This window comes from Cydia amplana, chromosome 19 (assembly GCF_948474715.1).
Source record: "Cydia amplana chromosome 19, ilCydAmpl1.1, whole genome shotgun sequence".
Lineage (NCBI taxonomy): Eukaryota > Metazoa > Arthropoda > Insecta > Lepidoptera > Tortricidae > Cydia > Cydia amplana.
Genome location: NC_086087.1, coordinates 9171354 through 9198454, shown reverse-complemented (window position 1 = coordinate 9198454; position 27101 = coordinate 9171354). Strand labels below are relative to the sequence as shown.

At 38.0% G+C, this 27101-nt stretch overlaps 1 protein-coding gene across 1 annotated transcript; it reads right to left on the bottom strand.

Annotated features, from left to right (window-relative positions):
• Positions 1-1911: 1911 nt before the first annotated feature.
• LOC134657153 (neurogenic locus notch homolog protein 3) lies at positions 1912-26480 on the bottom strand. Its single transcript, XM_063512705.1, has 10 exons — positions 26401-26480; positions 6215-6436; positions 5721-5812; positions 5419-5500; positions 5093-5184; positions 4610-4774; positions 4053-4275; positions 3639-3772; positions 2921-3068; positions 1912-2141 (listed from the first exon to the last, which is right to left on the bottom strand). Exons 1-10 carry the CDS (start codon positions 26465-26467, stop codon positions 1912-1914), a joined length of 1455 nt encoding a protein of 484 aa, XP_063368775.1. The 5' UTR covers positions 26468-26480.
• Positions 26481-27101: the final 621 nt, after the last annotated feature.

Genomic DNA, 27101 nt, shown 5'->3' with positions numbered 1-27101 from the left:
ATTTGATCAGGAAAACAATTGGCGCCAATCTCATCTAGCATCCACACGTACACAATTTAATCACCAATTTGCATTCCATAGATACTAACTTCGAAAATTGGCATTTTTGTGTTCGCATCAGGGATGTTGCGAATATCCGCATCCGCATCCGCAACCGCGGAACATCCGCATTATTTTCAACATCCGCATCCGCATCCGCATAAAATCGATGCGGATTTAATGCGGATGCGGATGTGGAACAGGTCGGTACAGGAACGTCTTAGCATCGGCGTAAGTGCTAGACTGCTAGGTAATTTAGTCATTAACCAAAAAAACCTATAGAAATGAGCAGTCAAGCGTGAGTGGGACTTAATGTACGGAACCCTTGGAACGCGAGTCCGACTCGCACTTGGCCGGTTTTTTGAGATAAAAATTACTAAAATGTAATATTTGACGTTTTTTATGGTACTATCTTGACATCCGCATCCGCGGATGTGCGCCTTTAAAAATCCGCATCCGCGGATGTCAAAAAATCGGCATCCGCAACATCCCTGGTTCGCATCTACTGATTTGATCGGGGAATCAAATTGGCGTTTGAGTCCGCACGGCCTGATTCGATCGGACAATTTGATCAGATTGGCGAAAAATTGTCTCGTCTGAACTCCACTTAAGGCAGCAACAACATTGACTCTTCAATAATCCCAATTGTGACTGTGGTGCCGAGGAGGCGGATATTAATCATATATTCTTTTCATGTCCTTTTTATGATCGTACTGCTTTGATGGATTCTTTACTATCCAAAAATGTTCCATTTCCAATAGACATCCCTTCCTTGCTCATCAATCCAGACTTTTATAACATCCTAGCTTCATTCATCGTTTACAATGATATAAAAGTATAATATTTTATAAAACTAAGTATATTTATCACTTTGTATTTCATCTATATACCTACCTGTCCTGACCACTACACTTTCCAAATTCCGAATTACTTTTAATCCTTGTTCCGCGTTTAATTTCCTTCCCTTTAATTTACTTGACGTTGGCTACGGGCAACACCGCCCTCAAGTCCATAAAAAAAAAAACTATAGGTGGTCAAGCAGATCTTGTCAGTAGAAAAAGGCGGCAAATTTGAAAAATGTAGGCGCGAAGGGATATCGTCCCATAGAAAATTTGAATTTCGCGCCGTTTTTTACTGACAAGATTTAGAGATAAGCTGGTCAAGCTTTAATAACTTTTCAGTGGTTCATTAATTGGTGAATGAAAAATTGAAAACGAAGGTATTAGGTTAGGTTCAGTATTTTTTATTCAGAATAAAAAATGTCCCCATTTATTAAAACTTATCTCTTATTATACTATGTCAACAGTAGACGTGGATTTTACACAATCAGTAATATATTAGTTTAATTACATATCTGCAAAACAAACATCAATCTAGATTAAACCTGTGCTCATATATTATGTTCACAAAAAACACCTAGGCAGATTTTTACACCGATAGATAATACTTTGTGTATATTTTATAAAACAATCGCTTCTTTTATAAAACATTTACTCTTGGCAGTATATTAGACTTAATCTATCGATTCCACATCGGTTTAAGTTGAAGCTTTAGCTTCAGTGGTTACTTCGACCATAGAGAAATATAGTAAGACAAGAGTGCTCACTCCATACATCAATTTTGATACCAAAAAGACTATTAGCATCTAGCATCGAGTAGCGGAACTATCAGTACTGCTACTTGACAATAGATGTAGCACCGACCGAAAAGTCTTATGTTGTTGAGCATAAGACTCCGGTCGGTGCTACATCTACTGTCAAGTAGCAGTACTGATAGTTCCGCTACTCGATGCTAGATGTAGACACTGAAATTAATAGTCTTTTTGGTATCAAAACTGATGTATGGTGTGAGCAATCTATGTATTTTTTTTCTCTATGCTTCGACTGCCTCAACCTTTTCACTCTTCACTTCGGTTGCTTCGCTTTTCACTTCGGTTGCTTCGCTTTTCACTTCGGTTGCTTCTGATTGAGCTTCCACGTTAGCTTCGGAGACGGCAGCAGGTTCGGGGTCGCCGTTGCCATTGCGCTTGTACCTGTAGTAGCGTGTGGAGGCAGCCACGGACCGACTTTCGTAGCAATTCACCAGGGCATCGCCGTTGCGACCTGAATGCAATAAATCCAATGTTAGTACTAAGACAAACATTATTAACTGGTCAATGGTGAACCTTATGTTTGGTGTGATAACGGTTAGGAATCGTCACCTAACTGTAATAGCCGGTTTAAACTCTCGCGCGAGCCACGAGACGAGCCGCGAGCCGCGCCACGAGACGCGAGTGTAAGCGGTAGGCTCGCGGCTCGTCTCGTGGCTCGCAAGCTCGTCGAGTTAATATAATTTAAACACTAACGACACGGCATAAGGTTTATAACCGAATGACACGCCGAACGCGAGTGTAAGCGGTGGACTCGCGTCTCGTGGCGCGGCTCGCGGCTCGTCTCGTGGCTCGGGCGAGAGTCTAAACCGCTTTTAAAGAGGATGGTAGTTCCCACTATACTTCCCTCGACTCACTGATAGGCCCTGGTCTTTTACTACGTATAAGAAGTAATTTTACGATTCTTAGAGTAGAGTTTGACCATTTATATAATTTAAATCGTCTTTCAACGCTTAGTTACCTATCTAGACACGCGGTAGCGTGTCCAGCCAAGTTCAAAGAAAAAGGAACTGGCGACGCAGCAACCGTGTGTAATATTACATTGTGTTTTCAGTATGACTTTAGGACAGCAGGTATCTTTTGAAATAGGTATTTGACCTTGAACCTTTAGACTTCACCTCTGTCTTATTACTTTTAAGAAATTTCGTTATGCGTAGTGCTGTAATTATTGAATTCTTGCTGAATAATATTCCGCCCAAGCAACTATTTAGCGACAGTTAATCTCGGAATTACCTTGAGGGCACGTGCAGACGGCAAGATGTCTCCTGCCCATGCACACAGCTCCGGAACCGCACTGGGTGTTGCCGAGGCAGGGGTCCACGCACTGGAAGCCAACGCACGCCAGGTGGTCGGGGCACTGGGAGTCCAGCTCGCATTCACCCTGGGAAAAAAAAAACATTATAGCTGGAACCAATGTCAATTTGCATTTAGTAGTTGAGCACCGCTTTAAGTACCTAGCTTTAAACAGCATAGTATTATTTACTCTGCAAGTAGGCACATACTTATCTACGATGAAGTTGTACCTGCTATAGGGAGAGGCTAAAACGAAACTAATTTCATGTAAATCGTCGTATGCACAAGGTTTTGTCGACAATACCAGTGCCAATTAATATAATAATAAAACATCTGATCGACATATCAATGGAATGAAACCTTGTATACTAAAATATATAAATTTGACAGTTGTAGGTAGTTGCGGGCAAGAATCACAATTACTACTGTAGCTTAGATTAAATATTTAAAACACTACTAAACATTAATTGGACATCACAGGACAGGCGTCCTCCAATAATCATTAAAGTTATCGGTCCCTTACTGCTTTTAACGAGCGAATTTCAAGCACTTTTACTAAGTTGCCGATTACTTTTCGGATATCTATCTACATTATGTTTTCCAACACCAGTGAACTCCAACACGTTTAAGTTAGCTATTCTATAATCAAGAAACTTACTCGTTCACAATTGACGAGGGCATTGCCGATGTATCCAGAGGGGCACGTGCAGACGGGACGCTCGGCGCCGGTTCTGTCGTGGCCGGGGGTGCACTTGGCATTGGTACCGCAAGGGTTGGGCTCGCAGAGGTCACCTGTTTACAAATTTATTGAACTTACTAAAAGCGCGCACAAGTTTGAGCACTGAAATATTTTATTCCAGCGTTAAATATGCATAATTGCATAGTTTTACCACTAGCCCAGTGGAATCCAGTACCTATACTTATTTCCAAAATCATGTGACCATTAAAACAGGAAGCCATGTTCCTGGGAACAGCAAACCGGATTCAATTCTTAAAGGTTTCATTCAACGTTGAAGACAAACACTTTGGTGCAGCGTTTAACGCAAGCATTATCCACTTTGAGTCAACTTACGGGCTTCGAAAGGCCGGCAGTAGGTGAAGGGATCTCCAGTCATGTTCCTAGGGCAAGAGCACACCGGGGTCAGGCCGCGGAGGTTGCAGTCAGCGTTCACGCCGCAGACGTTCGTGCAGGGGTTGATGCAGGCGTTGTACACGCAGGCGGGCTTGTAGCTTGGGCACTCGCCGTCGGACGAGCACTCGGGGGAGCAGATGCGGTAGGGATCGCCATGGTAGCCCTGGTTCAAAGGAATGTCTCTTCTAATATTGGGAAGCTTTCGTAAGATCAGCAAAAGTAATTAGTCGGGTGAATTTTTCAAATGTCCCAAAGAACTCATCAATTGGATAGCGTTGTTGAAAGAAATTCTTGAGTTGAGTGAAGAAGACCAAGCTCATTGCCAGGGAAGTTCCTCAAGCGTTGGATAGAGTAAAGAAAATAGTCCCAGGTATGAGTGTACTGAAACAGCTATCATCCGTGAAAAATAGACGGTCATACGTGCACCAGCACTCATTATACCAACAAATGACGATGGTATTAAGGAGTGAGGAAAAAGAAAAGATTTTTCTACTTACTCTCGGGCACTTGCAAACAGCGCGATGCGCCGCCACAGTCTCGCAATCAGCGTTGACGCCGCAGTCGCTGCAGGGGCTGGCGCACTTGAAGTCGCGGCACGACTGCTGCGAGCCGCACTCGTGGTCTGAGTCGCACTCGTGTCGACAGCCGGATAGAGGGCTACCCTGGATATGGACAAGAATTGGTTAATTTTCACTCTAAATTCTTACTTAGTCGAATGGAACTTGCTTTGCGTTTGCGTGATTGTTTGCGGAAAACTGCAATATATTTTCCCAATTTTTTGGCGGCAAATGTTCTGCATTTTGGGTACTACGACGGTATAGAGCACTTACTACAAGAGTCTTGACTCGGGGTTAACCAATGTGTTAATTTAGTCCTTTAGCAAAAAACTGACAGCTGAGATATGATGGAATTATTCGAAAATCCTCAATGAATGCAAGGTGAAATTGCGCTGCGCTTTATAAACACAAACATTAATTTACCCTGTATCCAGGCAGGCAGGTACAGATAGCTTGGTTGTTGGCGACGTGGCATTTCGTATTGGGTCCGCACGGTGACGGATGGCAAGCCTCTTCTGCAAAGTTAAACGATTAATTAGTACTTTCTACGTGACTTTTCTGATAAGGCCGATAAGCTAGGGACAGCCACAACTCCATAATCTCCATATGTGACCACATAGACTCCATAGTGAACCGCTTGAGAGAGGCCGCTTAATTTGGAAGAGATCTACTTAGGATAATATAGTGTTATATTATGGTTCCGTAGCAAAAGGGAATGGCCTGTAAACACTACATTTCTTTATAATTACCTGGGTCGGCAACTCTGCAAGATGAGAAGGGATTACCGGTGTATCCCGCAGGGCAAGTACACACCGGAATGTGGTTGCGTACCTGTCGTAAATAACTATTGTTAGATAATTAAGAAAAAATATCCGAACATAACACTAGCAGAAATTTATAAGGGGAGCGTAAGTATAGATACTCGCATATATAACTGTATCCAATATCGACTCATACAAATACAAATACAAATATCTTTATGGTACTGGTTGGAGTTTTTAAGGGGATCGTGGAAGAAAAGGATCATTTTGTATGCCTATTTAACACTTACGTCACAATTGGCATTGATGCCACAGGTGCCCTCGCATGGGTTTACGCAGTGCTGGTTCACACAAGTTTGGTGGCTTCGGCATTCACTGTTATCTGGAATAGAATAATTTTATTATGAGTATTATATGGCAATATCTGGAATAGAATTACTGAATTAGAGATTTTGTATAGTTTATATATCTGCTTAAACAATGACAACACCTTGTGAGCTCCGCATGATTTTTCTTGGTTGTTAGAGACGGAAGATCAAACCCAAGTGCACATGCATTGGAATGGACATGCAGTGCACTAACCCTTCAGAATGCCCTAGCTGGCAAGCCCACACTTATCTCAAACCTCGGTGCAGTGAGATTCGCTGCCAAACCTCTAACAAGTTTCTCACATTCCACAAGACACCTGCTTAACACTTTCAATGCCAAGCGCCCCCTTCCCAATACAAAATGAACCAACACACTCAGCGGGTTTTTGGCAGTGAAGCGACCGAATATAACTCACCAACGCATTCGATCCTTATGCACTGCGACAGCGGGTCTCCAGAATGTCCTGGCAGACACGCGCACACTGGCCTCACACTGCCTTGGGTGCAGTGAGCCCCAACGCCACACGTATAAGCCCCGCAAGACACCTGATTGTCGGAGATGGAGCGCCCATGCTCGTAAAGAGAGCCCAAGTTTCGGCCGTAGTAGCCGCGAGGGTAGTAATTGGAGTAGCGTTGAGCTGTGGACAAAAGGTGAGATTATTCGTACTGAACATAGATGAACTAGGTAAGTCAGTCAAGTAATCTGCTTCAAGGGTACTTAAAAACTGGTTTAACAGTGTGTGTCAAAGTCCGGAAATATCCAACTTTATTAGGCATCGAATAGATGACACTGTAATAAACAAACAATGCCATTAACATGTCGTAAAACCGTATCTGGCGATGAATCAACGAAAAAACAAAAATAGACTAGTTTAATTTTGCATTGATTATTTATTAGAGCAAGAACAACAAAGCGGACCTTGGGACAACCATTTAGTTATGTAAAATATGTAAACATCAGCCTACACCCTACACCAGACCCTTTGTCCTTGTAGTCATCTGTAACTAGAATTGTATTGAACATTAGGTAGAGTAATAGATTTATAGTAATCCGAATTTGTTCCTGCAATAAAAGTTAGTAAACCGTGAAATTGACTAGGTAGGCATAATACCTGTTGACAAATGGCACACAAATAAAATGGCTAGGATATACGATACAATAACTCTTGCTTATATTTTCTGCAAAATCAGATACTTACCTATCTTATAATAATAATTTATCATTTAGGATAAATAGGTACCTATGTATTTATTTTTACGTAGGTACATTTTTAAATTGGGATTTGTATAAAACCGACCAACCTGTACAGACATTTGGGTGGGTATCCTAGTATAAATAGAACCGTATTAGCATTGTGACTGGCCGTATGCCTATTACAAAATATTAGCCTAATTTGTTCATTACAAAACACAAAAACTAGAGAGAAATACCTTGAATACTAAGACCCTCTTCAGTCGCGTATTTCATACATGATTCCAATGAATAGTGTAACAATTACAACTTGAAGCACACGTTTTCATATTTTACCACTTGTGGTTTCATTAAATATATAACCCACTATAAAATTTTCGCTATTTAAATCAATAAATTGCGTAAAGTAATCATCTCAAGTTGAAACTAACCTAAATGCGTGAGCTTGTGGCATTGACAATGACATTGACAGCGTGACGTTCGGTCGTATTGAAGTCTGAACTCCTAGTACAGAGTTAATACAAACAGTCCAAAACTCCTAAGATTTTAAACTTCCCGCTACGTATTGAGTATGTTTGCTACTAATAAACGTAAAATACTTCCACACAGGAGTGTTTTTCGGAAAGAAACTAAAAGTATCTCAAAGTAAAATAATACTTGTAGGTTCGTGCGTGTAGAGGGGCCATAAAGCGTTCCCTTTTATTATAATTTAGTCTACTCAAACTGACTACCCGACTATTGCCTGTGAATGTGTGCATAGACGCCATTGAGAATATCTCCGTCTTTCTCTAAGACGCAAGCGTGAAAGGGATAGATCTTGGTAGCATCGAACTTTACGAATGTGAACCTTAATATTACGGTCGTATGGCTTTTCTTGAATCGAGCGTCGGCACCCGCCACAAGGCAAATGACCTCTTTCTCGGTTATGGTAGCCTGGTACTTCTGGTAAACGTTTGTTTTAATAAGTCACCGATCGTAGGTTGCATAACGCTAATATATACGGGGCAAATGACCTCTTCCTCAGTTCTGGTATCCTGGTACTTTTGGTTAGCATAAATCGCTTGTTTCTCGTCCCCAGTCGCTACTATGTATCCATTATGTATCCAATATGTCCCCATTAGGTCTCCAGTATCCATTATGTATCCAGTATGTATCCAATATGTCCCAATTAGGTCTCCAGTATCCATTATGTATCCAATATGTCTCCAATAAGTCTCTTGTATCCAATACGTCCCCAATATGTATCCAGTCTCCAGTAGAGGGTATAAAAGGCCGGTGCGCGCCGCCGGCGGGGCATTCATTCTTCAACCATCGGCTAGCAGTGACTCTGGTTCTCGGGCGTTTAAATATTCGGTGAGCAAAGTTCCTCTACTACTGTTACTATGTTTGTTTTTGCCGGGAATTATCCTGGTGAATTTAAACGTGGAAATGGTGTCTGTGTTTGGTTTTACGGGGACAATATCGTCGTAAAGCTGATCTTAGACTTTTGTGGAGATTCTTTGTTACCGTGTACGGGATTTAAATATAGTGAAGTTTCCTACGCAGTGTTTTTCTAAGTGCCGCCACGTTATGCAGGGACAATATCGTTGCATAGCAGGGACTTGGAAAGCGTGTCTGTGTTTAGTTTTACGGGGACAATATCGTCGTAAAACTGAACTTGGGCTATTGCGGGGATTCTTTGCTACTGTGTGTTGTTATAGTGAAGTTTTCTACACTGTGTTTTCTAAGTGCCGTCACGTTATGCAGGGACAATATCGTTGCATAACAGGGGCTTGGAAAGCGTGTCTGTGTTTGGTTTTATGGGGACAATATCGTCATAAAACTGAACTTAGATAAAGGTGTCTAAGGAAATTTCATTTCTGTGTTTAGTTAGTTTGATTTTGTGAGTAGTTTGGTTCGTAAAATTGAACCTAGTTATTTTAGTGTTTTACTATGGGGTCTTTTGCTATATTTTTCAAAACCAGATCATTGTTTGGACTGACTGTTTGTCCAGCTGGATGGCTCACCCCTTGCGGTGTTAAATGTGAGCTGTCTAGGAGTCTTTTTGCTCCAAGATGAGGGTTATCTTGGCACCTTCTCTTTACCAACATAGAAGGTGAAAAACGTCTCCCTCCTTAGCTCTCCAATGTCCAGCTGTTAGATGAATAATGGGGATGTCACGTGCGCATCATCCGGAGTAATCTGGGCCCATTTGAAATCTACAGTATTTGGAGGCTTCGTATATTAAATATATTTATTTATACCACTTATATACATAATAGGGCCCTGTCTTACCCATGTTGCCACCCTGCCTTTGTGCAACCCGCCATGGGGGGAGACAAGACCACGAGCTGTTAGGTTGCATTCTCGGAATCGCTCGCCGAACTCTTACAGCTTCTTAGTAGGGATACACTTGCGTATATTCCAAAGTACCAGGTCGATGGTAAGTACGAACTGTACTTTGGTTATACTAGAGTAGGGACAAGGGTAGGTTTAGGGTAAATTCACACACTAATTATTCGGAATTTAGGTTTCGTTTTAGTCTTGGTCTGTAAAACTGACGTATTTCTCTTTTTAAGGGACTTCAACTAAGGTTTCGCTATACTGAAATTGGTTTCAATTGGTTAAACTTCCAATATTTTAATTATTTGGGGAAAATAATTAACGTAAAATCTTATCTCTATTTTTATTTATGAAGTTCTGGTTTTCTGGTGTAAAGACGAGGTACTGAGTATTACAATCGTGTTTCTAAGGTATTTACACAATTAAATCATAAATATCAAGTTGGGATTAGGAACACAGTCTATTCGGAGATAGAAAATCGACGTCTAGCTGTTTTAGGGAACCTTTGGCAGGCAAGAGTAATCCAAAGGATATTTTGAGTGAAATAATGCTCATCTTGATATTTCAGTCTCATAAAATTTAGTATATAGTTTTACAAATAAACTTAGTACTTCGTTCATACTTCTAAAAAACTAGAAATACAGTTTATATTTTAGTTCTGGGGAATGGAAATGGGATTCGCATCCCTAGTTTTTGAAATAAAAAAGAATAGTAATTTTGATGACTGATGGATACTTTGACACTTCTTTCCATAGCCATCTAGGTACGCATAGGTTCCGAAGTGTTGGTCATAGCCCGTCTGGCTAAAGAGGTAGGGTAGGAGTTCCAATTGACCTTGCTGATTGGACTAGGAGCCCCCAATCCTGCATCGAGCGTATGGGTAGCATATTTCGAATAGAAGCTGGTAGATAATAATATTAAATGCTAGGGTGTAAATGGGCTTACCCCAGGAGTGCTACTCATATGTTATCCCGGAGGCTTAATAGATTGTAGCAGGCTTTTACCAACCCCATTTTTAAACTCATTTTACCAAATATATTTCTTTTATATCAGTATTATCATATATGCTGCATTTACCTAAATAACATTATTTGAAGTAAAATATAACAACATTTACATTACAATAATAAATTCTGGTAACTTTCAGTACTATTTCTGTATTTTAATAAATTATTCTAGTAAGTTACTCGTTAGCGTCATAATAAATGTGCTTCCAATATCATAATATACTTTTCCTAAAGTCCAGGTAATTGTAAATAAAATCAGAGTCCAAAATTTAGCTGATACTCATTAAAGAACCTGGGGTACCGCGGTTCACATCGAGGGGTCCTAACGCTAGACTAGACGATCACGACTAAATTACTTGGCCATATTTCAGGGGTAGATTAAAAGGGGGGTTTATATTATGGTTAGTTAAGTAAGTAAGTAAGTAGGTAGTGGGAGGTGACATTTTGGTTCCGTGACCAAGGGATCTAAAATTTACCTTTTAGGTTCATTTTGGATACCGAGGTTTCTAAAAATAAATAATAGAAAGTAGCCTTTATGGCTACATTTTGGTAAGCCGGTGACGCAGGATGTAGTTTACCTGGGTTACTATGGTTTTTCAGGATATATGTATGTAAAAGTAGCCTTTACGGCACATTTTGCTGACCGTGTTATGGAATGGGTACACTTAGTTTGGACTCTGCTTTTATTGTGGTATAAATAAAAGTCATGAAGCATTCTCTTTATTATTCAATAGTCACTACGCATTGAAAAATAAAATAAATAAATCCTTAAGAGTTACTGTTTAATAAAAATAAAAAAGTTTTATTATTTTCATTCATCATTCTTGCTGTTGGTAGGGATTCCTTTTTATATTCATGAGTTAGGATGATTACCATCAGAAAAAAAAAACAATTTTAAGTCCATCTTCTTGCGTCATTGATATCTGAAAAATAAAGTAACAAAATTAAAGCCATGAAGTATAATTTTAGCACTTACAACGGTTATTTTAAGCGAATACAATCAGACATTTCCCCTTGCGTCATAGATTCGTTAAGAAATTAGTTTTATCGCCAGTATCATTAATGAAATAAATAAATAAATATATCGGTCAGGACAATCTTTCACATATCAACCTGGCCTCGGGCTAGGCAGTGCTTGTACTCCTGGTATTAGGCGGCGCAGTGCATACCAGTATGGATAAGTACATACTTAGATAAATAGATAATATTCATGACTTGGGAGCGCATATTCATGTGGTAGACGCGCAGGAGCATGCCGTTGCCAGGCAGTATTCACAGACCGGGTCGCTATCGACTGGGCTAGGAAGCAGTTGCCAATATTCTAGACATAGATTTATCTGAGATAACCTAGGCTAAGATAAGATACCTAGTTGTATAATAATATATACTGTAGTTGAGAAATCAGGGGGGCGTGACACTGTTCATTTCACGTAGGATTTCTGGAAATACTAAGGAACAGGGGGCGTCCCATCTTAAAAGCCAGCAACGCACTTACAACTCTCTGTTTTTCAAACAGTAATCATTCACCACCGGGTAAATTGCCTGTTCTTTTGCCTTCTATATCATAAACAATAAATAGCTACGCACAGCGTGGGTCTAAGTGACAACCACACATACTAGGACTGAGCCTAGTTGATTAGTGTATGTGTACACACACACATGTATGTATGTATGTGCAAGAATCTAAATAAGTAATAGTATCATTATTCATCTCAGCCGAAAGACTTCCAATACTGGACTAAGGCCTTCCCCAAGAATCTCCACGACCATTCATTCACTGCCCTCAACTCAAACAGCAATTATTACTAGAGGATTAGTAGAACATACATAGTATTTGAACATTTACCTACATACTCTACGGTACGGGACCCTAAAAATGTCACAATGTCTGTCAAGAATAAGAATAGCACTGAAATATGTATAATTACTGTTTCATTGTTTTACCGTTATCTACAAGGGCTCCTGCGAGCTGTCTTGTATACCTCAGTCATTTGATAATGACTGACTACTCAATCAATTTCATGAAAATCGATTAGAATTTGTAACGAGTTAAGCACCTGAGCGAACAGTGTGCATACATAAGCATTTTTGTAGTACAAAGTGGTACCATGTTAAACAATGTGTTAGCTTGGCTTAGGATTACAGTATACTGTTCTGCTGACGGCACTTTGCTATCATGTTCTGATTACTATCAAATAATAGTGTGCAGTAGGTTAAGTTAGCATTCTTAGTACCTAACATGAAGGAAAATCATGGTGTTTCATTTTTTCGGTAGCGTTCTGTGTAGACAACAGGCACAGCCATGGTTGCAGCAAAAGTCTAGAGACAAAGCCGTCGAACAGGCGTCTTGAAGTATCAGTAGCGGCAGGGCCCTTGTTAGTCTGAAATAACATAGACAAGTATTAGGAATTTCAGTTAAAATAAAGTAGAATAAGTAGCTGTTTTCTTTTCCTTAGAGTCAGTTTTAGCTGGGCAATATGTCAACATTATTCTTAAGTCATCCAGTCGCGGGGGCGCATTATTATTTTTAATACATGTGCAGTATAGTGAAATACGAGGGTACTTCAATAAAACCAGTCTGGATTTGTAATAACAATGTATATCAATGCATCCATGCAAACTGGCGTGCTCTTGTGTTGGAGGCCAAGGCTCACTTTAGGTCATTAGGTCTTCGTGCCGGCCAAGTAAGTAAGTAATCACGTAATACATCCATGGAAATGTTAGGCTTCACCGAGTAAACTAGGCATTAGTTACTTAAGTTTTCCAAAATCCAAAAAGTTTGAGAATCATTGCTCATACAGGGCACATTTCCATAAAGTTAGGCCACCAATAAGCTAGTTTTAAGTTTACTAAGTCAACAGAATTAGAATAATGAAAAGCAGAATACAGTTTCATATCCCCGCTCTTTCATCGAGAACTCTCTTTAAAATATTAATGACAGACATAAGCCATGAGTTATTTAGCTTATAGTAAGTTTTGTATTTATATAATAAGATCGAATACCTTTCATAAATGGGAGCAGTCAGTAGATGTACAGTGAAGGCAGTGTTGACACTGTGGCACGGGTAGTTCTCCAGGAAACCACTGGAATTGAAAGTGTGAAAATGTTACCTAAAGTAAGGTGTATGTATAAGCCTCATCAAAAGTGTTAATTATCTACTGCAAGTAGGGTCTTCACAGTAAAAAAAAAATAAAAAAAAAATGATTCATTGTAAGTTCACAGTCAGTAAGTAACTAATATAGTGTGTAGGGACATTAACGATAAAAAGCCTTTTTTGAATGGAAATAGTCTTCTGCAGATAGTAGGGTCGACATACTTTATTTAAGTTGCCGGACCACCGCTGGTTCCTTTTTAAGAAAAATACATATTCACTACAAATTGCCATTAACATGCAAAGAAGCCTGTTTATTTTTAGCTGAGGCATTCATATATTTAGTCAATTTTATTGTATTGCGCTTACAAGTTCGAGTTTTTATTTAAGAAAAACAATTGAGCCAAATCATCTTTCTAGAGCGTCGACATTGGAAAATTCCAAATACAGTAAGTACAACTCTAAGAGTATTAATTGTATGGTAACAGAGTTGTTTTACTTACGTTAAAAGGTCAGGAAAGAATCGTCAAAACCAGCAAAGGGAGGTTCCACAGCATAATTTCAACTTCTTGTTCTTCGGTAACAGGTTATGTCATATCAGACACCGGGAATAATTTCAGTAGTTGTCAGCTTACTGAAAAGGCAATCGTAGTTTATAAGTATTATTGCAATATGAATAGTGTAGTGAAGACCTAATAATATGTTAGACAGCATGAAACAAACATCAACACGTCATTTTTTAAATACCGGGTTTTACTTTGATCTCGTTCAGTTTTTCAAACAGAAATATGGTTAAGTTGCTGTACAAAGAGTAAAACTAGTGCAACTCACATTAGTCATAAGCATTATAAGTAGAATCATAACAATCTAGGAAAACCATAAAAATGCTAGTCGGAGACAGATAGGATCGGTCAGAAAAGTAGATACAATAATCAATAGACCAAATTGCGACCGAAATAACTTTCCGTTAACTATCTATGTATAATTACAGGGCTTCAATAGCAGTGAGTCGTTTAAAGAAGGAAACTAAAACATAATCTTACCTTGTTTGCAGAAGCGATCTTCAAACTTATTCATTCACTTTGACGAAGGTTAGACACGTTAAATAGCCTTTGTTTTAGATTGTAAATTCATTTGTTAACACGAGATACATCGTCGAGTTGATGAGACAAGTAGAGAACACATGTTCATTCGATAATTTTGTTTTTCCATTTCATTTGTTTTGTGGTACGCTTGTCAAATTCCGCCATTGATTGAAAACGTATAAAACTTTAGGAGACATTCTTTGCGTTATAGTTTTGTTCGTAAAATTAGTTTAGCGATTTAATTTAGCCATCGTAAACTTCTAAAGCGTCTTCTTTAAAAGTTTTGAAGAGAGGACACAGAAAAAAAGGTACGAAATACAACGGAACTTAGAAAATTAACAGACACTAAAGTTACTATAGACAAATGTCTTCGAACGTCCCGTATCATTCCGATTTCATCAAATATTCTGATTTTCTAGTTGTAAAATGTGTCTATTAATATAAAATATGTATTAAAACAACAAAATCTTTGCTGTTTTCTATTTATTTAAATTCAATCACAGGTAAACAAATGAACACGACCATATTGCGTTGGATGGTTTGGTGTTTGTCGGGTGTGTTAAAGCGTGTGTTAGAATTTCGTCACATTGTGTATGCGGTCCATTGTAAAAGTGAGTTTACACGATCAATTTCATTTAGCATAGGAATAAATAAATAAATAGATTGCCAATCATTACTTTATGAACATAGATAAATACGGATTAATTTTTAAGCAGAAAATTCCAACCGTTGTCATAAAATCAAGTACTAATTCCGTCTGTTGTTAAATTACAGTTTGATTTCTTTCTTTCTTCTTTCTGATATTTTTAGTTATGTAATATAGATGTCGTTAGTAGTCTAGAAATTCTCCGAAAACCTAGATTTATTTAGTTTCAATTTTGACAGATTCCGTTAACATTATTATTAGAGTTCGGAGGCCGAGGTCGCGGTGCGGTGCGGTAGTGTGTTAGGACCAACCATAGTGACGCGTTGCGAATGTTTTGTCTCTTTTGAATGTCCACGTATAGCACATCTGTAGGGTTCTACCATCTATGGCGGACATAGATACAATAAGTGCAAACAAGACTAAATATTACTAACTTATTTCTAGTTGATAATTGTTCGTTTATATTGCTAATAATATAAAAGGGATAGGTCCTAAAAATCAATAAAATAAAATACAATTTAGCGGAACGCGCGGGATTCAAGTTTTACTTCTGAAAGGCCGGGTTTTACTCATACATTTTTGGGTTTGCCGCCATTGCTACAGACAATCGTGGTTTGACAAGCTATACTTAGAATGTTGCCTCTAGAATGATTGTCAGTTGTCAAAAGTTATTGTAAAGATGGAGGTTGTTTTTGTTTTTGAGGAATGGAAAAATAAGACTGGCCTGCTTTTAATGAAAATCTTTATGTAAGATAAATACGGATAGCTGTAAAGTTTAGGTTAAGTGCGTGTTAACAAATTACGGCCATGATATCTGGTCAAATCGTGTTAAAATAAAACGTGTCGGTTTTGTAAACGGGTCAACTTTGTTTTGGACAGAAATATGTTATTAGACAGTATTACAATGGAATATACAGTGTTTTGAACAAAAATAGAAGTAGATGCTTACTCAGAGAAGGTTCTTAGTGAGTGAAAACGCGTATTTGAGTGAAAAAAGGAGTTATCTTGCGAACGCAAGACACGCAGTGTACGAGTCCATTTTGTAAATAAAGAATTAAATTCACGTACTTTCCTGTGGCAAATTTACATTAAAGTGGTTATTTTACGTGCTTTAGTGCAGTGTACATACGTACAGCGGTGATAATAGTCAAGAAATAACACGTAAGTACAAATATTTTGACAATTAGACCCGGAACAATTGTAGGTTACGATCGTATATGAAAAAGTATCTAAAATCGCCGGTTCACATTACATAATAATGATTTGCATTCTAATTCCAATCCTTCGAATGTTCCAAAATATTAAACACATGCTTTTTTCTCGTTCAATAGCGGGTTTATAAAGAATTCCGTGTGATTTGTTTGTGTGCATTGTAGGTACAAAGTGTTCGTATTTACCATTTAATTGTTTGCGTTCCATTTTGTTTCCTTTATAAATAAAAATCTTTTTGTTAGTAAATATGCGCTTAATTTACTTGAAAAATAAATCAAAACAAGTAAAAGTGTTTCTTTGAAACCCATTGCTAAATTTGTCCAGTTTTCTCAATGTTCAGTTAGCCTAGCGGTCTCAGTGTCGGACGAATGTATGGAGAAAATGCTTATGAATTCGAGTTCGAAGCCTGGGTAGTGAAAAATGTTTTAATTTTTATTGTGAATTTATGAGACATTTTGCAATTTTATTGCTGTATTTAGGATAATTTTAGAGCTTCATTTTATGTAATTTGTTTAAGTGACGTGGTATATTGAGGTATTTTTATTAGCAATACAAAATATTTTATGAAACAAAGACGAGTTATGAATTAAATTACGGTCAGTACTCAGTGGTTAAGGAACACCTATCTACGTACCTATCTACGTACCTATCTGCGTACCTATCTACGTACCTATCTACGTACCTATCTACGTACCTATCTACGTACCTATCTACGTACCTATCTACGTACCTATCTGCGTACCTATCTACGTACCTATCTACGTACCTATCTACGTACCTATCTACGTACCTATCTACGTACCTATCTACGTACCTATCTACGTACCTATCTACGTACCTATCTACGTACCTATCTGCGTACCTATCTGCGTACCTATCTGCGTACCTATCTGCGTACCTATCTGCGTACCTATCTACGTACCTATCTACGTACCTATCTACGTACCTATCTACGTACCTATCTACGTACCTATCTACGTACCTATCTGCGTACCTATCTACGTACCTATCTACGTACCTATCTACCTACCTACCTATCTACCTACCTATCTACCTACCTATCTACCTCTACCTATCTACATCTACCTATCTACATCTACCTGCTTACCTATCTACCTACCTATCTACCTACCTATCTACCTACATATCTACCTACCTATCTACCTACCTATCTCCCTACCTATCTCCCTACCTATCTACCTACCTATCTACCTACCTATCTACCTACCTATCTACCTACCTATCTACCTACCTATCTACCTACCTATCTATCTATCTACCTATCTACCTACCTATCTACCTACCTACCTATCTACCTACCTATCTACCTACCTATCTATCTACCTAGGTACCTACTTAGTTCTCAAGATACCTAGATGTTTAAAAGCATTGAATCGGGTTTTATTGAATATTTTATAGTGTAAATATAAGTGTTAAAACCAGTTCAGGTGAAGTGAAAAACGAAACTAACGATATTCAAATTGAGTGAGATAAACGTTGAGAAAAGTTTTAGTGTTACAGTGAGTTATGTGTATAAGTGCATACTAAGGCTTCGGAATTTTTGGATATTTTAGTCACGATGCCCGTTGGCAACCGGATAAACTGGACAAGATGGTTGTGCCATCGATTTGGAGGAGAAGAGACAGCATCCAGTCTTCAAGCTGCTAGAGTAACTAAGAAACAACAAGCATTACTGTTCCTGTGGCTACCATCCTAAGGACTACAGAGAACTTTCAAGACACGTTTTTCGGGATAGAAGATACAGGCCAAGAAGAAATACCTAAACATAAGCTTTTGAATGTTCAATAGGAAATTCAATGGTTTTAAAACTTAGTTTTTTCATTATAATTTAATATGAGGTAGTTAAAATCGTATAAAAAAGGGGATTGTTTCGCGCAAAATATGTTGTCGATTTCAAAAACCCCAGTTAACATGAAGGGATAGAATTGTTGTATGTTTGTAGGGCATAGCTATTTGGTGTCAACGTAAGTGCGACAGATTAGAAAAAATGCATTAAGAAAAAAAAGGAGTATCTTCCTTTATAAAGTTCATAAAATAAATCGTTATTTGAGTATGTTTAGTTGCATATATTGTAATTTACTATTATTTATGATTCATGATCATCATCATCATCAACATTATAAAAGTCATATAGGGAGTGATCAGTATTTGTACTGGAAAATAACTTCTGATAAATCTTAACTTCGGATTTCTGGCTTTGAACCTTATCTTATATCTTTAAACGAGCAGTTCATGTGTGTTTGTATGGTTCAGGGATCTCGGAGCCGGCTCTAACGATTTCGATGGGGTTTTCTATTTGGGGATTACGGGGGCGAGGAATCGATCAGGCTGGGGCTTGACTCTGGGGGGATCGAGTTTTATAATTATGTATTTCTAGCGGGGCTGGGTATCCCAGATATTTTTGTTTATTCATAAACACGTTTTGAAATATTTTGACTACCCAATGGGCTAATCGTATAAAGGAAATGTACAAGTACAAGTAGAGTCGAGTTAAATGTACGAAACTCATTCTAGTTTTGTTCGGTTATATTTTTTTTTATAAGAGACGAACAAAGCCTTGTAACAAAGTTACCCAGTGTTAAAGTGGTTAGGTCGGAATCGTATGACAATCAGCCGGTACACGGTTATTGCTTTGTCGTTTTTAGAGCAATATTTAAACGTTGCAAGCAGCCATTAATCAACTATCTGGGGTTGACAGTAGAATAGTTGAGCGCGTTTCAAAATTAATTTTCCATTAATTGTATGTACAGTCAGCAGTAGTATTCGCTTGTTCTTTTCTCGAATCCTCATGACTGAGGGTCGAGACCATCTGAGGTCGTTATTTTGTTCACCCAAACCTTCCACTCTGCAGACGCCTGTGCAGATCGCTATTCTCTATCCTTATTTATTTTCACTTAGCAATTAAAGTTATACGCAGATGGGTCGTTTTCTCTGCCACCTGCGGTTAATTATCTTAATGTTTCTTTTCTTTCCCTAAATAGATCATGTTTAATAAATAACAAGAAAAATTAAAAATAGGGTAGGCTCTGGATGAGTGCCAAGTTTTTTTATCATATCGGACTATAAATATAATGGACTTTTTTTTAAACCATCTAAAACTAGAAATAATGGGCTTTTATTTGGATAGGACGGTATTGTTTTTTTTTTTGTTTCAAGTGCATATGTAACTATAGGCTTGATTTCTATTATTTCATTTTGATTACATGACAAGGCCTTGGCTGTCTGTTTCAATCGTGTGAAAGTGTAACTGAGGAGGAATGCGTTGAGTGCTTATAATTATTAGTTCATGTGGAGTTATGAGAGGGATGTATGATTATGAAATGATGGATGTTTAGTGGATGAATGTACCTTTATTGGAAAAAATGGATTGATGCAGATAGACAATGGCTAGAGTGTAATCAAACTAGATTTGTCGGTATTTTCAGGGGATCAACCAGGGTGGGAAGGGGAAACACAACTAGCCAGGAAAAATCTTATCAGTAGGTTAAATCCATTGGATTAGACCCATTTAAAGGGTAGATTTTTATGGCTAGTACTCCACAAGGTAATAAAACTTTCACGAAACCACTCACTCGTCTTGGATGAGATATATCGGCATTCGACATATTCTGATGAGCCGTGAGCGTCCAGAAAGGACGAGGCTCTTTTCAAGAGGTTATAATTATTTAATTATTTAATGTATTCACACTTTTATGTTGTTTTATTGGTGGTATGACTTATAATTATTGACAATTTTTTTTTCTAATTTGGATTAATGATTCTTTGATTTTATATGTTTATCGTATCATGTTGAGGTATTTGTGTCAATTTTAAGTTTGTTTTCTATAAAAAAAAAAAACACCCAAACAAACTTAAAGGTCGGTGTATTTTATTCAAATACGAGACATACGCCAAGAAAACGTGGCTGAGGGTGATAAGGCAATGAAGTTTGGTTTGAATTCTGGCAATGGAGATTGAAAGCTCCGTACTTATAAAAATTAAAGGTCTCTTCGTTTTGCATGGGAAGTTTTTGCTGTCTCATCAGATGCTCTTCTACGGAAGTGTACGGCGCTAAAGGTAGAGACAGGAGTAATACCCGTGCTGCCGGGTTGAGCTAGCAAGAACGGGTTAACTAGTAACCTGCCAGACCCACAATCTGGTTATCTTTGGCGGAGCGAGGTGACTGGGGAAAGAGTTGTCATGGTTCATTGACAGAGTTCTGATGGACTGATTTCAAAGCTGAGTCACTAGCGGTCACTTAGTATTGAGACACACACTACACGTTTAGAAAAGGGGGGGATATTTCCGATTAATCTAGAGTAGATTGAAGTTTTTTACAAATTACTGTTGTAATTCATAAAACACTTAAATCGGGGGCGAACTGTGACTGGCCGTATGCCTATTACAAAATATTAGCCTAATTTGTTCATTACAAAACACAAAAACTAGAGAGAAATACCTTGAATACTAAGACCCTCTTCAGTCGCGTATTTCATACATGATTCCAATGAATAGTGTAACAATTACAACTTGAAGCACACGTTTTCATATTTTACCACTTGTGGTTTCATTAAATATATAACCCACTATAAAATTTTCGCTATTTAAATCAATAAATTGCGTAAAGTAATCATCTCAAGTTGAAACTAACCTAAATGCGTGAGCTTGTGGCATTGACAATGACATTGACAGCGTGACGTTCGGTCGTATTGAAGTCTGAACTCCTAGTACAGAGTTAATACAAACAGTCCAAAACTCCTAAGATTTTAAACTTCCCGCTACGTATTGAGTATGTTTGCTACTAATAAACGTAAAATACTTCCACACAGGAGTGTTTTTCGGAAAGAAACTAAAAGTATCTCAAAGTAAAATAATACTTGTAGGTTCGTGCGTGTAGAGGGGCCATAAAGCGTTCCCTTTTATTATAATTTAGTCTACTCAAACTGACTACCCGACTATTGCCTGTGAATGTGTGCATAGACGCCATTGAGAATATCTCCGTCTTTCTCTAAGACGCAAGCGTGAAAGGGATAGATCTTGGTAGCATCGAACTTTACGAATGTGAACCTTAATATTACGGTCGTATGGCTTTTCTTGAATCGAGCGTCGGCACCCGCCACAAGGCAAATGACCTCTTTCTCGGTTATGGTAGCCTGGTACTTCTGGTAAACGTTTGTTTTAATAAGTCACCGATCGTAGGTTGCATAACGCTAATATATACGGGGCAAATGACCTCTTCCTCAGTTCTGGTATCCTGGTACTTTTGGTTAGCATAAATCGCTTGTTTCTCGTCCCCAGTCGCTACTATGTATCCATTATGTATCCAATATGTCCCCATTAGGTCTCCAGTATCCATTATGTATCCAGTATGTATCCAATATGTCCCAATTAGGTCTCCAGTATCCATTATGTATCCAATATGTCTCCAATAAGTCTCTTGTATCCAATACGTCCCCAATATGTATCCAGTCTCCAGTAGAGGGTATAAAAGGCCGGTGCGCGCCGCCGGCGGGGCATTCATTCTTCAACCATCGGCTAGCAGTGACTCTGGTTCTCGGGCGTTTAAATATTCGGTGAGCAAAGTTCCTCTACTACTGTTACTATGTTTGTTTTTGCCGGGAATTATCCTGGTGAATTTAAACGTGGAAATGGTGTCTGTGTTTGGTTTTACGGGGACAATATCGTCGTAAAGCTGATCTTAGACTTTTGTGGAGATTCTTTGTTACCGTGTACGGGATTTAAATATAGTGAAGTTTCCTACGCAGTGTTTTTCTAAGTGCCGCCACGTTATGCAGGGACAATATCGTTGCATAGCAGGGACTTGGAAAGCGTGTCTGTGTTTAGTTTTACGGGGACAATATCGTCGTAAAACTGAACTTGGGCTATTGCGGGGATTCTTTGCTACTGTGTGTTGTTATAGTGAAGTTTTCTACACTGTGTTTTCTAAGTGCCGTCACGTTATGCAGGGACAATATCGTTGCATAACAGGGGCTTGGAAAGCGTGTCTGTGTTTGGTTTTATGGGGACAATATCGTCATAAAACTGAACTTAGATAAAGGTGTCTAAGGAAATTTCATTTCTGTGTTTAGTTAGTTTGATTTTGTGAGTAGTTTGGTTCGTAAAATTGAACCTAGTTATTTTAGTGTTTTACTATGGGGTCTTTTGCTATATTTTTCAAAACCAGATCATTGTTTGGACTGACTGTTTGTCCAGCTGGATGGCTCACCCCTTGCGGTGTTAAATGTGAGCTGTCTAGGAGTCTTTTTGCTCCAAGATGAGGGTTATCTTGGCACCTTCTCTTTACCAACATAGAAGGTGAAAAACGTCTCCCTCCTTAGCTCTCCAATGTCCAGCTGTTAGATGAATAATGGGGATGTCACGTGCGCATCATCCGGAGTAATCTGGGCCCATTTGAAATCTACAGTATTTGGAGGCTTCGTATATTAAATATATTTATTTATACCACTTATATACATAATAGGGCCCTGTCTTACCCATGTTGCCACCCTGCCTTTGTGCAACCCGCCATGGGGGGAGACAAGACCACGAGCTGTTAGGTTGCATTCTCGGAATCGCTCGCCGAACTCTTACAGCTTCTTAGTAGGGATACACTTGCGTATATTCCAAAGTACCAGGTCGATGGTAAGTACGAACTGTACTTTGGTTATACTAGAGTAGGGACAAGGGTAGGTTTAGGGTAAATTCACACACTAATTATTCGGAATTTAGGTTTCGTTTTAGTCTTGGTCTGTAAAACTGACGTATTTCTCTTTTTAAGGGACTTCAACTAAGGTTTCGCTATACTGAAATTGGTTTCAATTGGTTAAACTTCCAATATTTTAATTATTTGGGGAAAATAATTAACGTAAAATCTTATCTCTATTTTTATTTATGAAGTTCTGGTTTTCTGGTGTAAAGACGAGGTACTGAGTATTACAATCGTGTTTCTAAGGTATTTACACAATTAAATCATAAATATCAAGTTGGGATTAGGAACACAGTCTATTCGGAGATAGAAAATCGACGTCTAGCTGTTTTAGGGAACCTTTGGCAGGCAAGAGTAATCCAAAGGATATTTTGAGTGAAATAATGCTCATCTTGATATTTCAGTCTCATAAAATTTAGTATATAGTTTTACAAATAAACTTAGTACTTCGTTCATACTTCTAAAAAACTAGAAATACAGTTTATATTTTAGTTCTGGGGAATGGAAATGGGATTCGCATCCCTAGTTTTTGAAATAAAAAAGAATAGTAATTTTGATGACTGATGGATACTTTGACACTTCTTTCCATAGCCATCTAGGTACGCATAGGTTCCGAAGTGTTGGTCATAGCCCGTCTGGCTAAAGAGGTAGGGTAGGAGTTCCAATTGACCTTGCTGATTGGACTAGGAGCCCCCAATCCTGCATCGAGCGTATGGGTAGCATATTTCGAATAGAAGCTGGTAGATAATAATATTAAATGCTAGGGTGTAAATGGGCTTACCCCAGGAGTGCTACTCATATGTTATCCCGGAGGCTTAATAGATTGTAGCAGGCTTTTACCAACCCCATTTTTAAACTCATTTTACCAAATATATTTCTTTTATATCAGTATTATCATATATGCTGCATTTACCTAAATAACATTATTTGAAGTAAAATATAACAACATTTACATTACAATAATAAATTCTGGTAACTTTCAGTACTATTTCTGTATTTTAATAAATTATTCTAGTAAGTTACTCGTTAGCGTCATAATAAATGTGCTTCCAATATCATAATATACTTTTCCTAAAGTCCAGGTAATTGTAAATAAAATCAGAGTCCAAAATTTAGCTGATACTCATTAAAGAACCTGGGGTACCGCGGTTCACATCGAGGGGTCCTAACGCTAGACTAGACGATCACGACTAAATTACTTGGCCATATTTCAGGGGTAGATTAAAAGGGGGGTTTATATTATGGTTAGTTAAGTAAGTAAGTAAGTAGGTAGTGGGAGGTGACAGCATATAATATAAACAACGTATATCACTCAAACCAAATATCTAAATCTGTGTTTACAAGTGTCTCTCATATGGATTAAAGGCTTATTTAATTTAATTACAATACAACTTCCTTAACAATACATTCACTTCTAATAAGTCCTGTAACCTTCACCACGACAACAGAGGAGCTACCGCGAAAACCGAAATTCGCACATTGCGGGTATTTTTCTCTTTTACTCCAATGAAAGTGTAATTAGAGTTACAGAGAAAATTGGCCGCAATTTAAGACCTTCGATTTTTGCGGTTATAGCCCAGTTACTGATAAATTAACCATATTAGTACCGCACTCTTTCGACCTGTACCCGGTACCGGGCACAGTAAACAGATTGATACAAACGTCACATGACTAATATGACTTAATAACTCATGTGGGAGGATTCCGCGTGGTCAACAATTAAACCGACCTTCAGTAAAGCACCTGTATATATTACGATATTATTTATAGTATAAATACTTGTTTCTTTGGACGCTTCGATTTTGTAAAAATACCGATCCACCAAATTTAATGCATTCGATGACTCAATAATAATATTGAATGTCTTAATTTTGGAGTGTATCAAATGATCAACAGTTTTTTCTGCATTAATTAACGATGTATTGTCTAAAATGGTTAGCCAGTTTTATAACTAACAGCAACGTCAAAAAACTTACCTGAGACACGCATATTAGGTATAGAAATGAGTCAGGTAAGCAAAATCATTACTTAATATTTAAATTATTATCTAATATAGGTACCTACATGTTTCACGGCCTCCTAGCCTATATAGGCGGTGACCCCATACATATTTATTTATCTACAACTACATAGATTCAGGCGCTTACGCTAAGTCTCATAATATCATTTAAATGAAACGCAACGAAATCTATTGTTAGCCGAGAAATGTTGCACATCCATCACATACAGGACGTTTCTAAAGAGCCCAAACTGAAGGTGGTTTCATTTTTTATAACGAATGTACCTCTTCACTGTACCCTGCAGCATCAAATCAGGGCCGCGAAAATCGAAGTTCGCAAATTCCGGCCATTTTTCTCTGTCACTCCAATTACCCCTTCATTGGAGTAAAAGAGAAAGATCCCCGCAATTTGCGATTTTCGGTTTTCGCGGTAGCCCCTCAGGTCCATGTCAGCAATTATAACACTATCACCGAAACAACGGTAATTTACCAAATGTCATCTAAAAGTTGTTTAAATGTAGCTGACTAGATTAATCAATAACACACAGCTAGAGGTATACAAATATACGCAGTCGGGCATGGAGCATGTTTCAAACTTCTAAAATTTAAACTATTTGGAATCATAATTATCATATGGAAGACTGTTTGCGCCTACTAGTAGATAGTATTTTAATGCGATGATTGTGTCAAGTTAACCTATCTCCTGGTTAGTCCTAATGCTATTTAAGGTTTGCAAGGTACACATCAGCGATTCCGCTGTATTGCGTGGGTTGAAAAGAACCTATTATCGTCAAATGAGAATGTAAATGTTTTTGCGGAGCGATCTAATCTAATTCATCGTCTGCCTACTGACGACCTGTCATGCCGTATAAGGATGTTAACAGTCTTTTGTTGTCAAGTATAATTGTATTGTTAAGGTTTATGGGATATATATATATATACATATTATATGATGTAATTTAGCGAAAAGAATCTTATTCTAAATTCAATGCTTAATTTCAAAAGTTACCTACTGATCATTTTAATAGTTTGTCGCCCCATGTTAAAGTGTGTTTGACAGAATAAAAATTGCTGCAACTTTAACTATTTTATTAAATAAAGTGCTTAATGTGCTTATGGTTAAAATAACATGATACAAGAACTGAATGAGACGACTTGATACTTTTTATGAAATTTCAGTACCTATGTACTTACCTATAAGTTTTTGATTGCAAATTATCAAAGCAAAAGACCCAAGACTTACAAGAGTATCTTTTGCTCTGCTAGATATTTGTACCAGTCAACAACTATCATAGGGTTAGTCTTCGTAAATAGGTAATAGGTAAAATTCCGGCAACTTACCCTCTACTCCAACTTGTAGACTCGCAAAGAGCACCAAAGGTGCTATGACTAGTAAAGATCCGGCCATCTGAAACCAATAATATTAAAATTTTATAATCGTTACCCTACTGAAAATACTATTTTTAACTTTTAATAGGACTCTGTTACTATTATTACCAACATATTACTTTTGTACCAAAAGCTCACAAAATCCTCCTTGGAGTTGGCAGACCTTTAACAGAAACAGTAGGTACCTAATTAACAATTTTCCTAACACCGGTCATAACGTTTTGATTTAAATTCAAGCAACGCAGAAGATCTGCATTCTACACATACATACTTAGGTACCTACCATTCCCTTCCAATACAATATAGGTAGGTACACAGAAATAGTACCCCACAGCTAAACTAATTAATACAAAAACTATCAATTATCACTAGACCAGGCTCCTACATTAATATTACATTTGTGATATAAGTACACGTCTTCACTTTTTCCAAAAGTTTCAACTCACAAGACGGTACAAACAACGCGTCTCGAATATATGGTATGCTTAATGCAGTTTTATTATCACAGGTGAATATGAATCATTAATTTCCGTTTGTAAATAATTAATGGATGATTGTGTTTTTCCGAAACACTAGTTACATAAAGCATTATATCTGGCCCTTGAAATTGTTGAAAACAAACGAAGGCTGCACCGGCGTCAATTGTTTCAAAA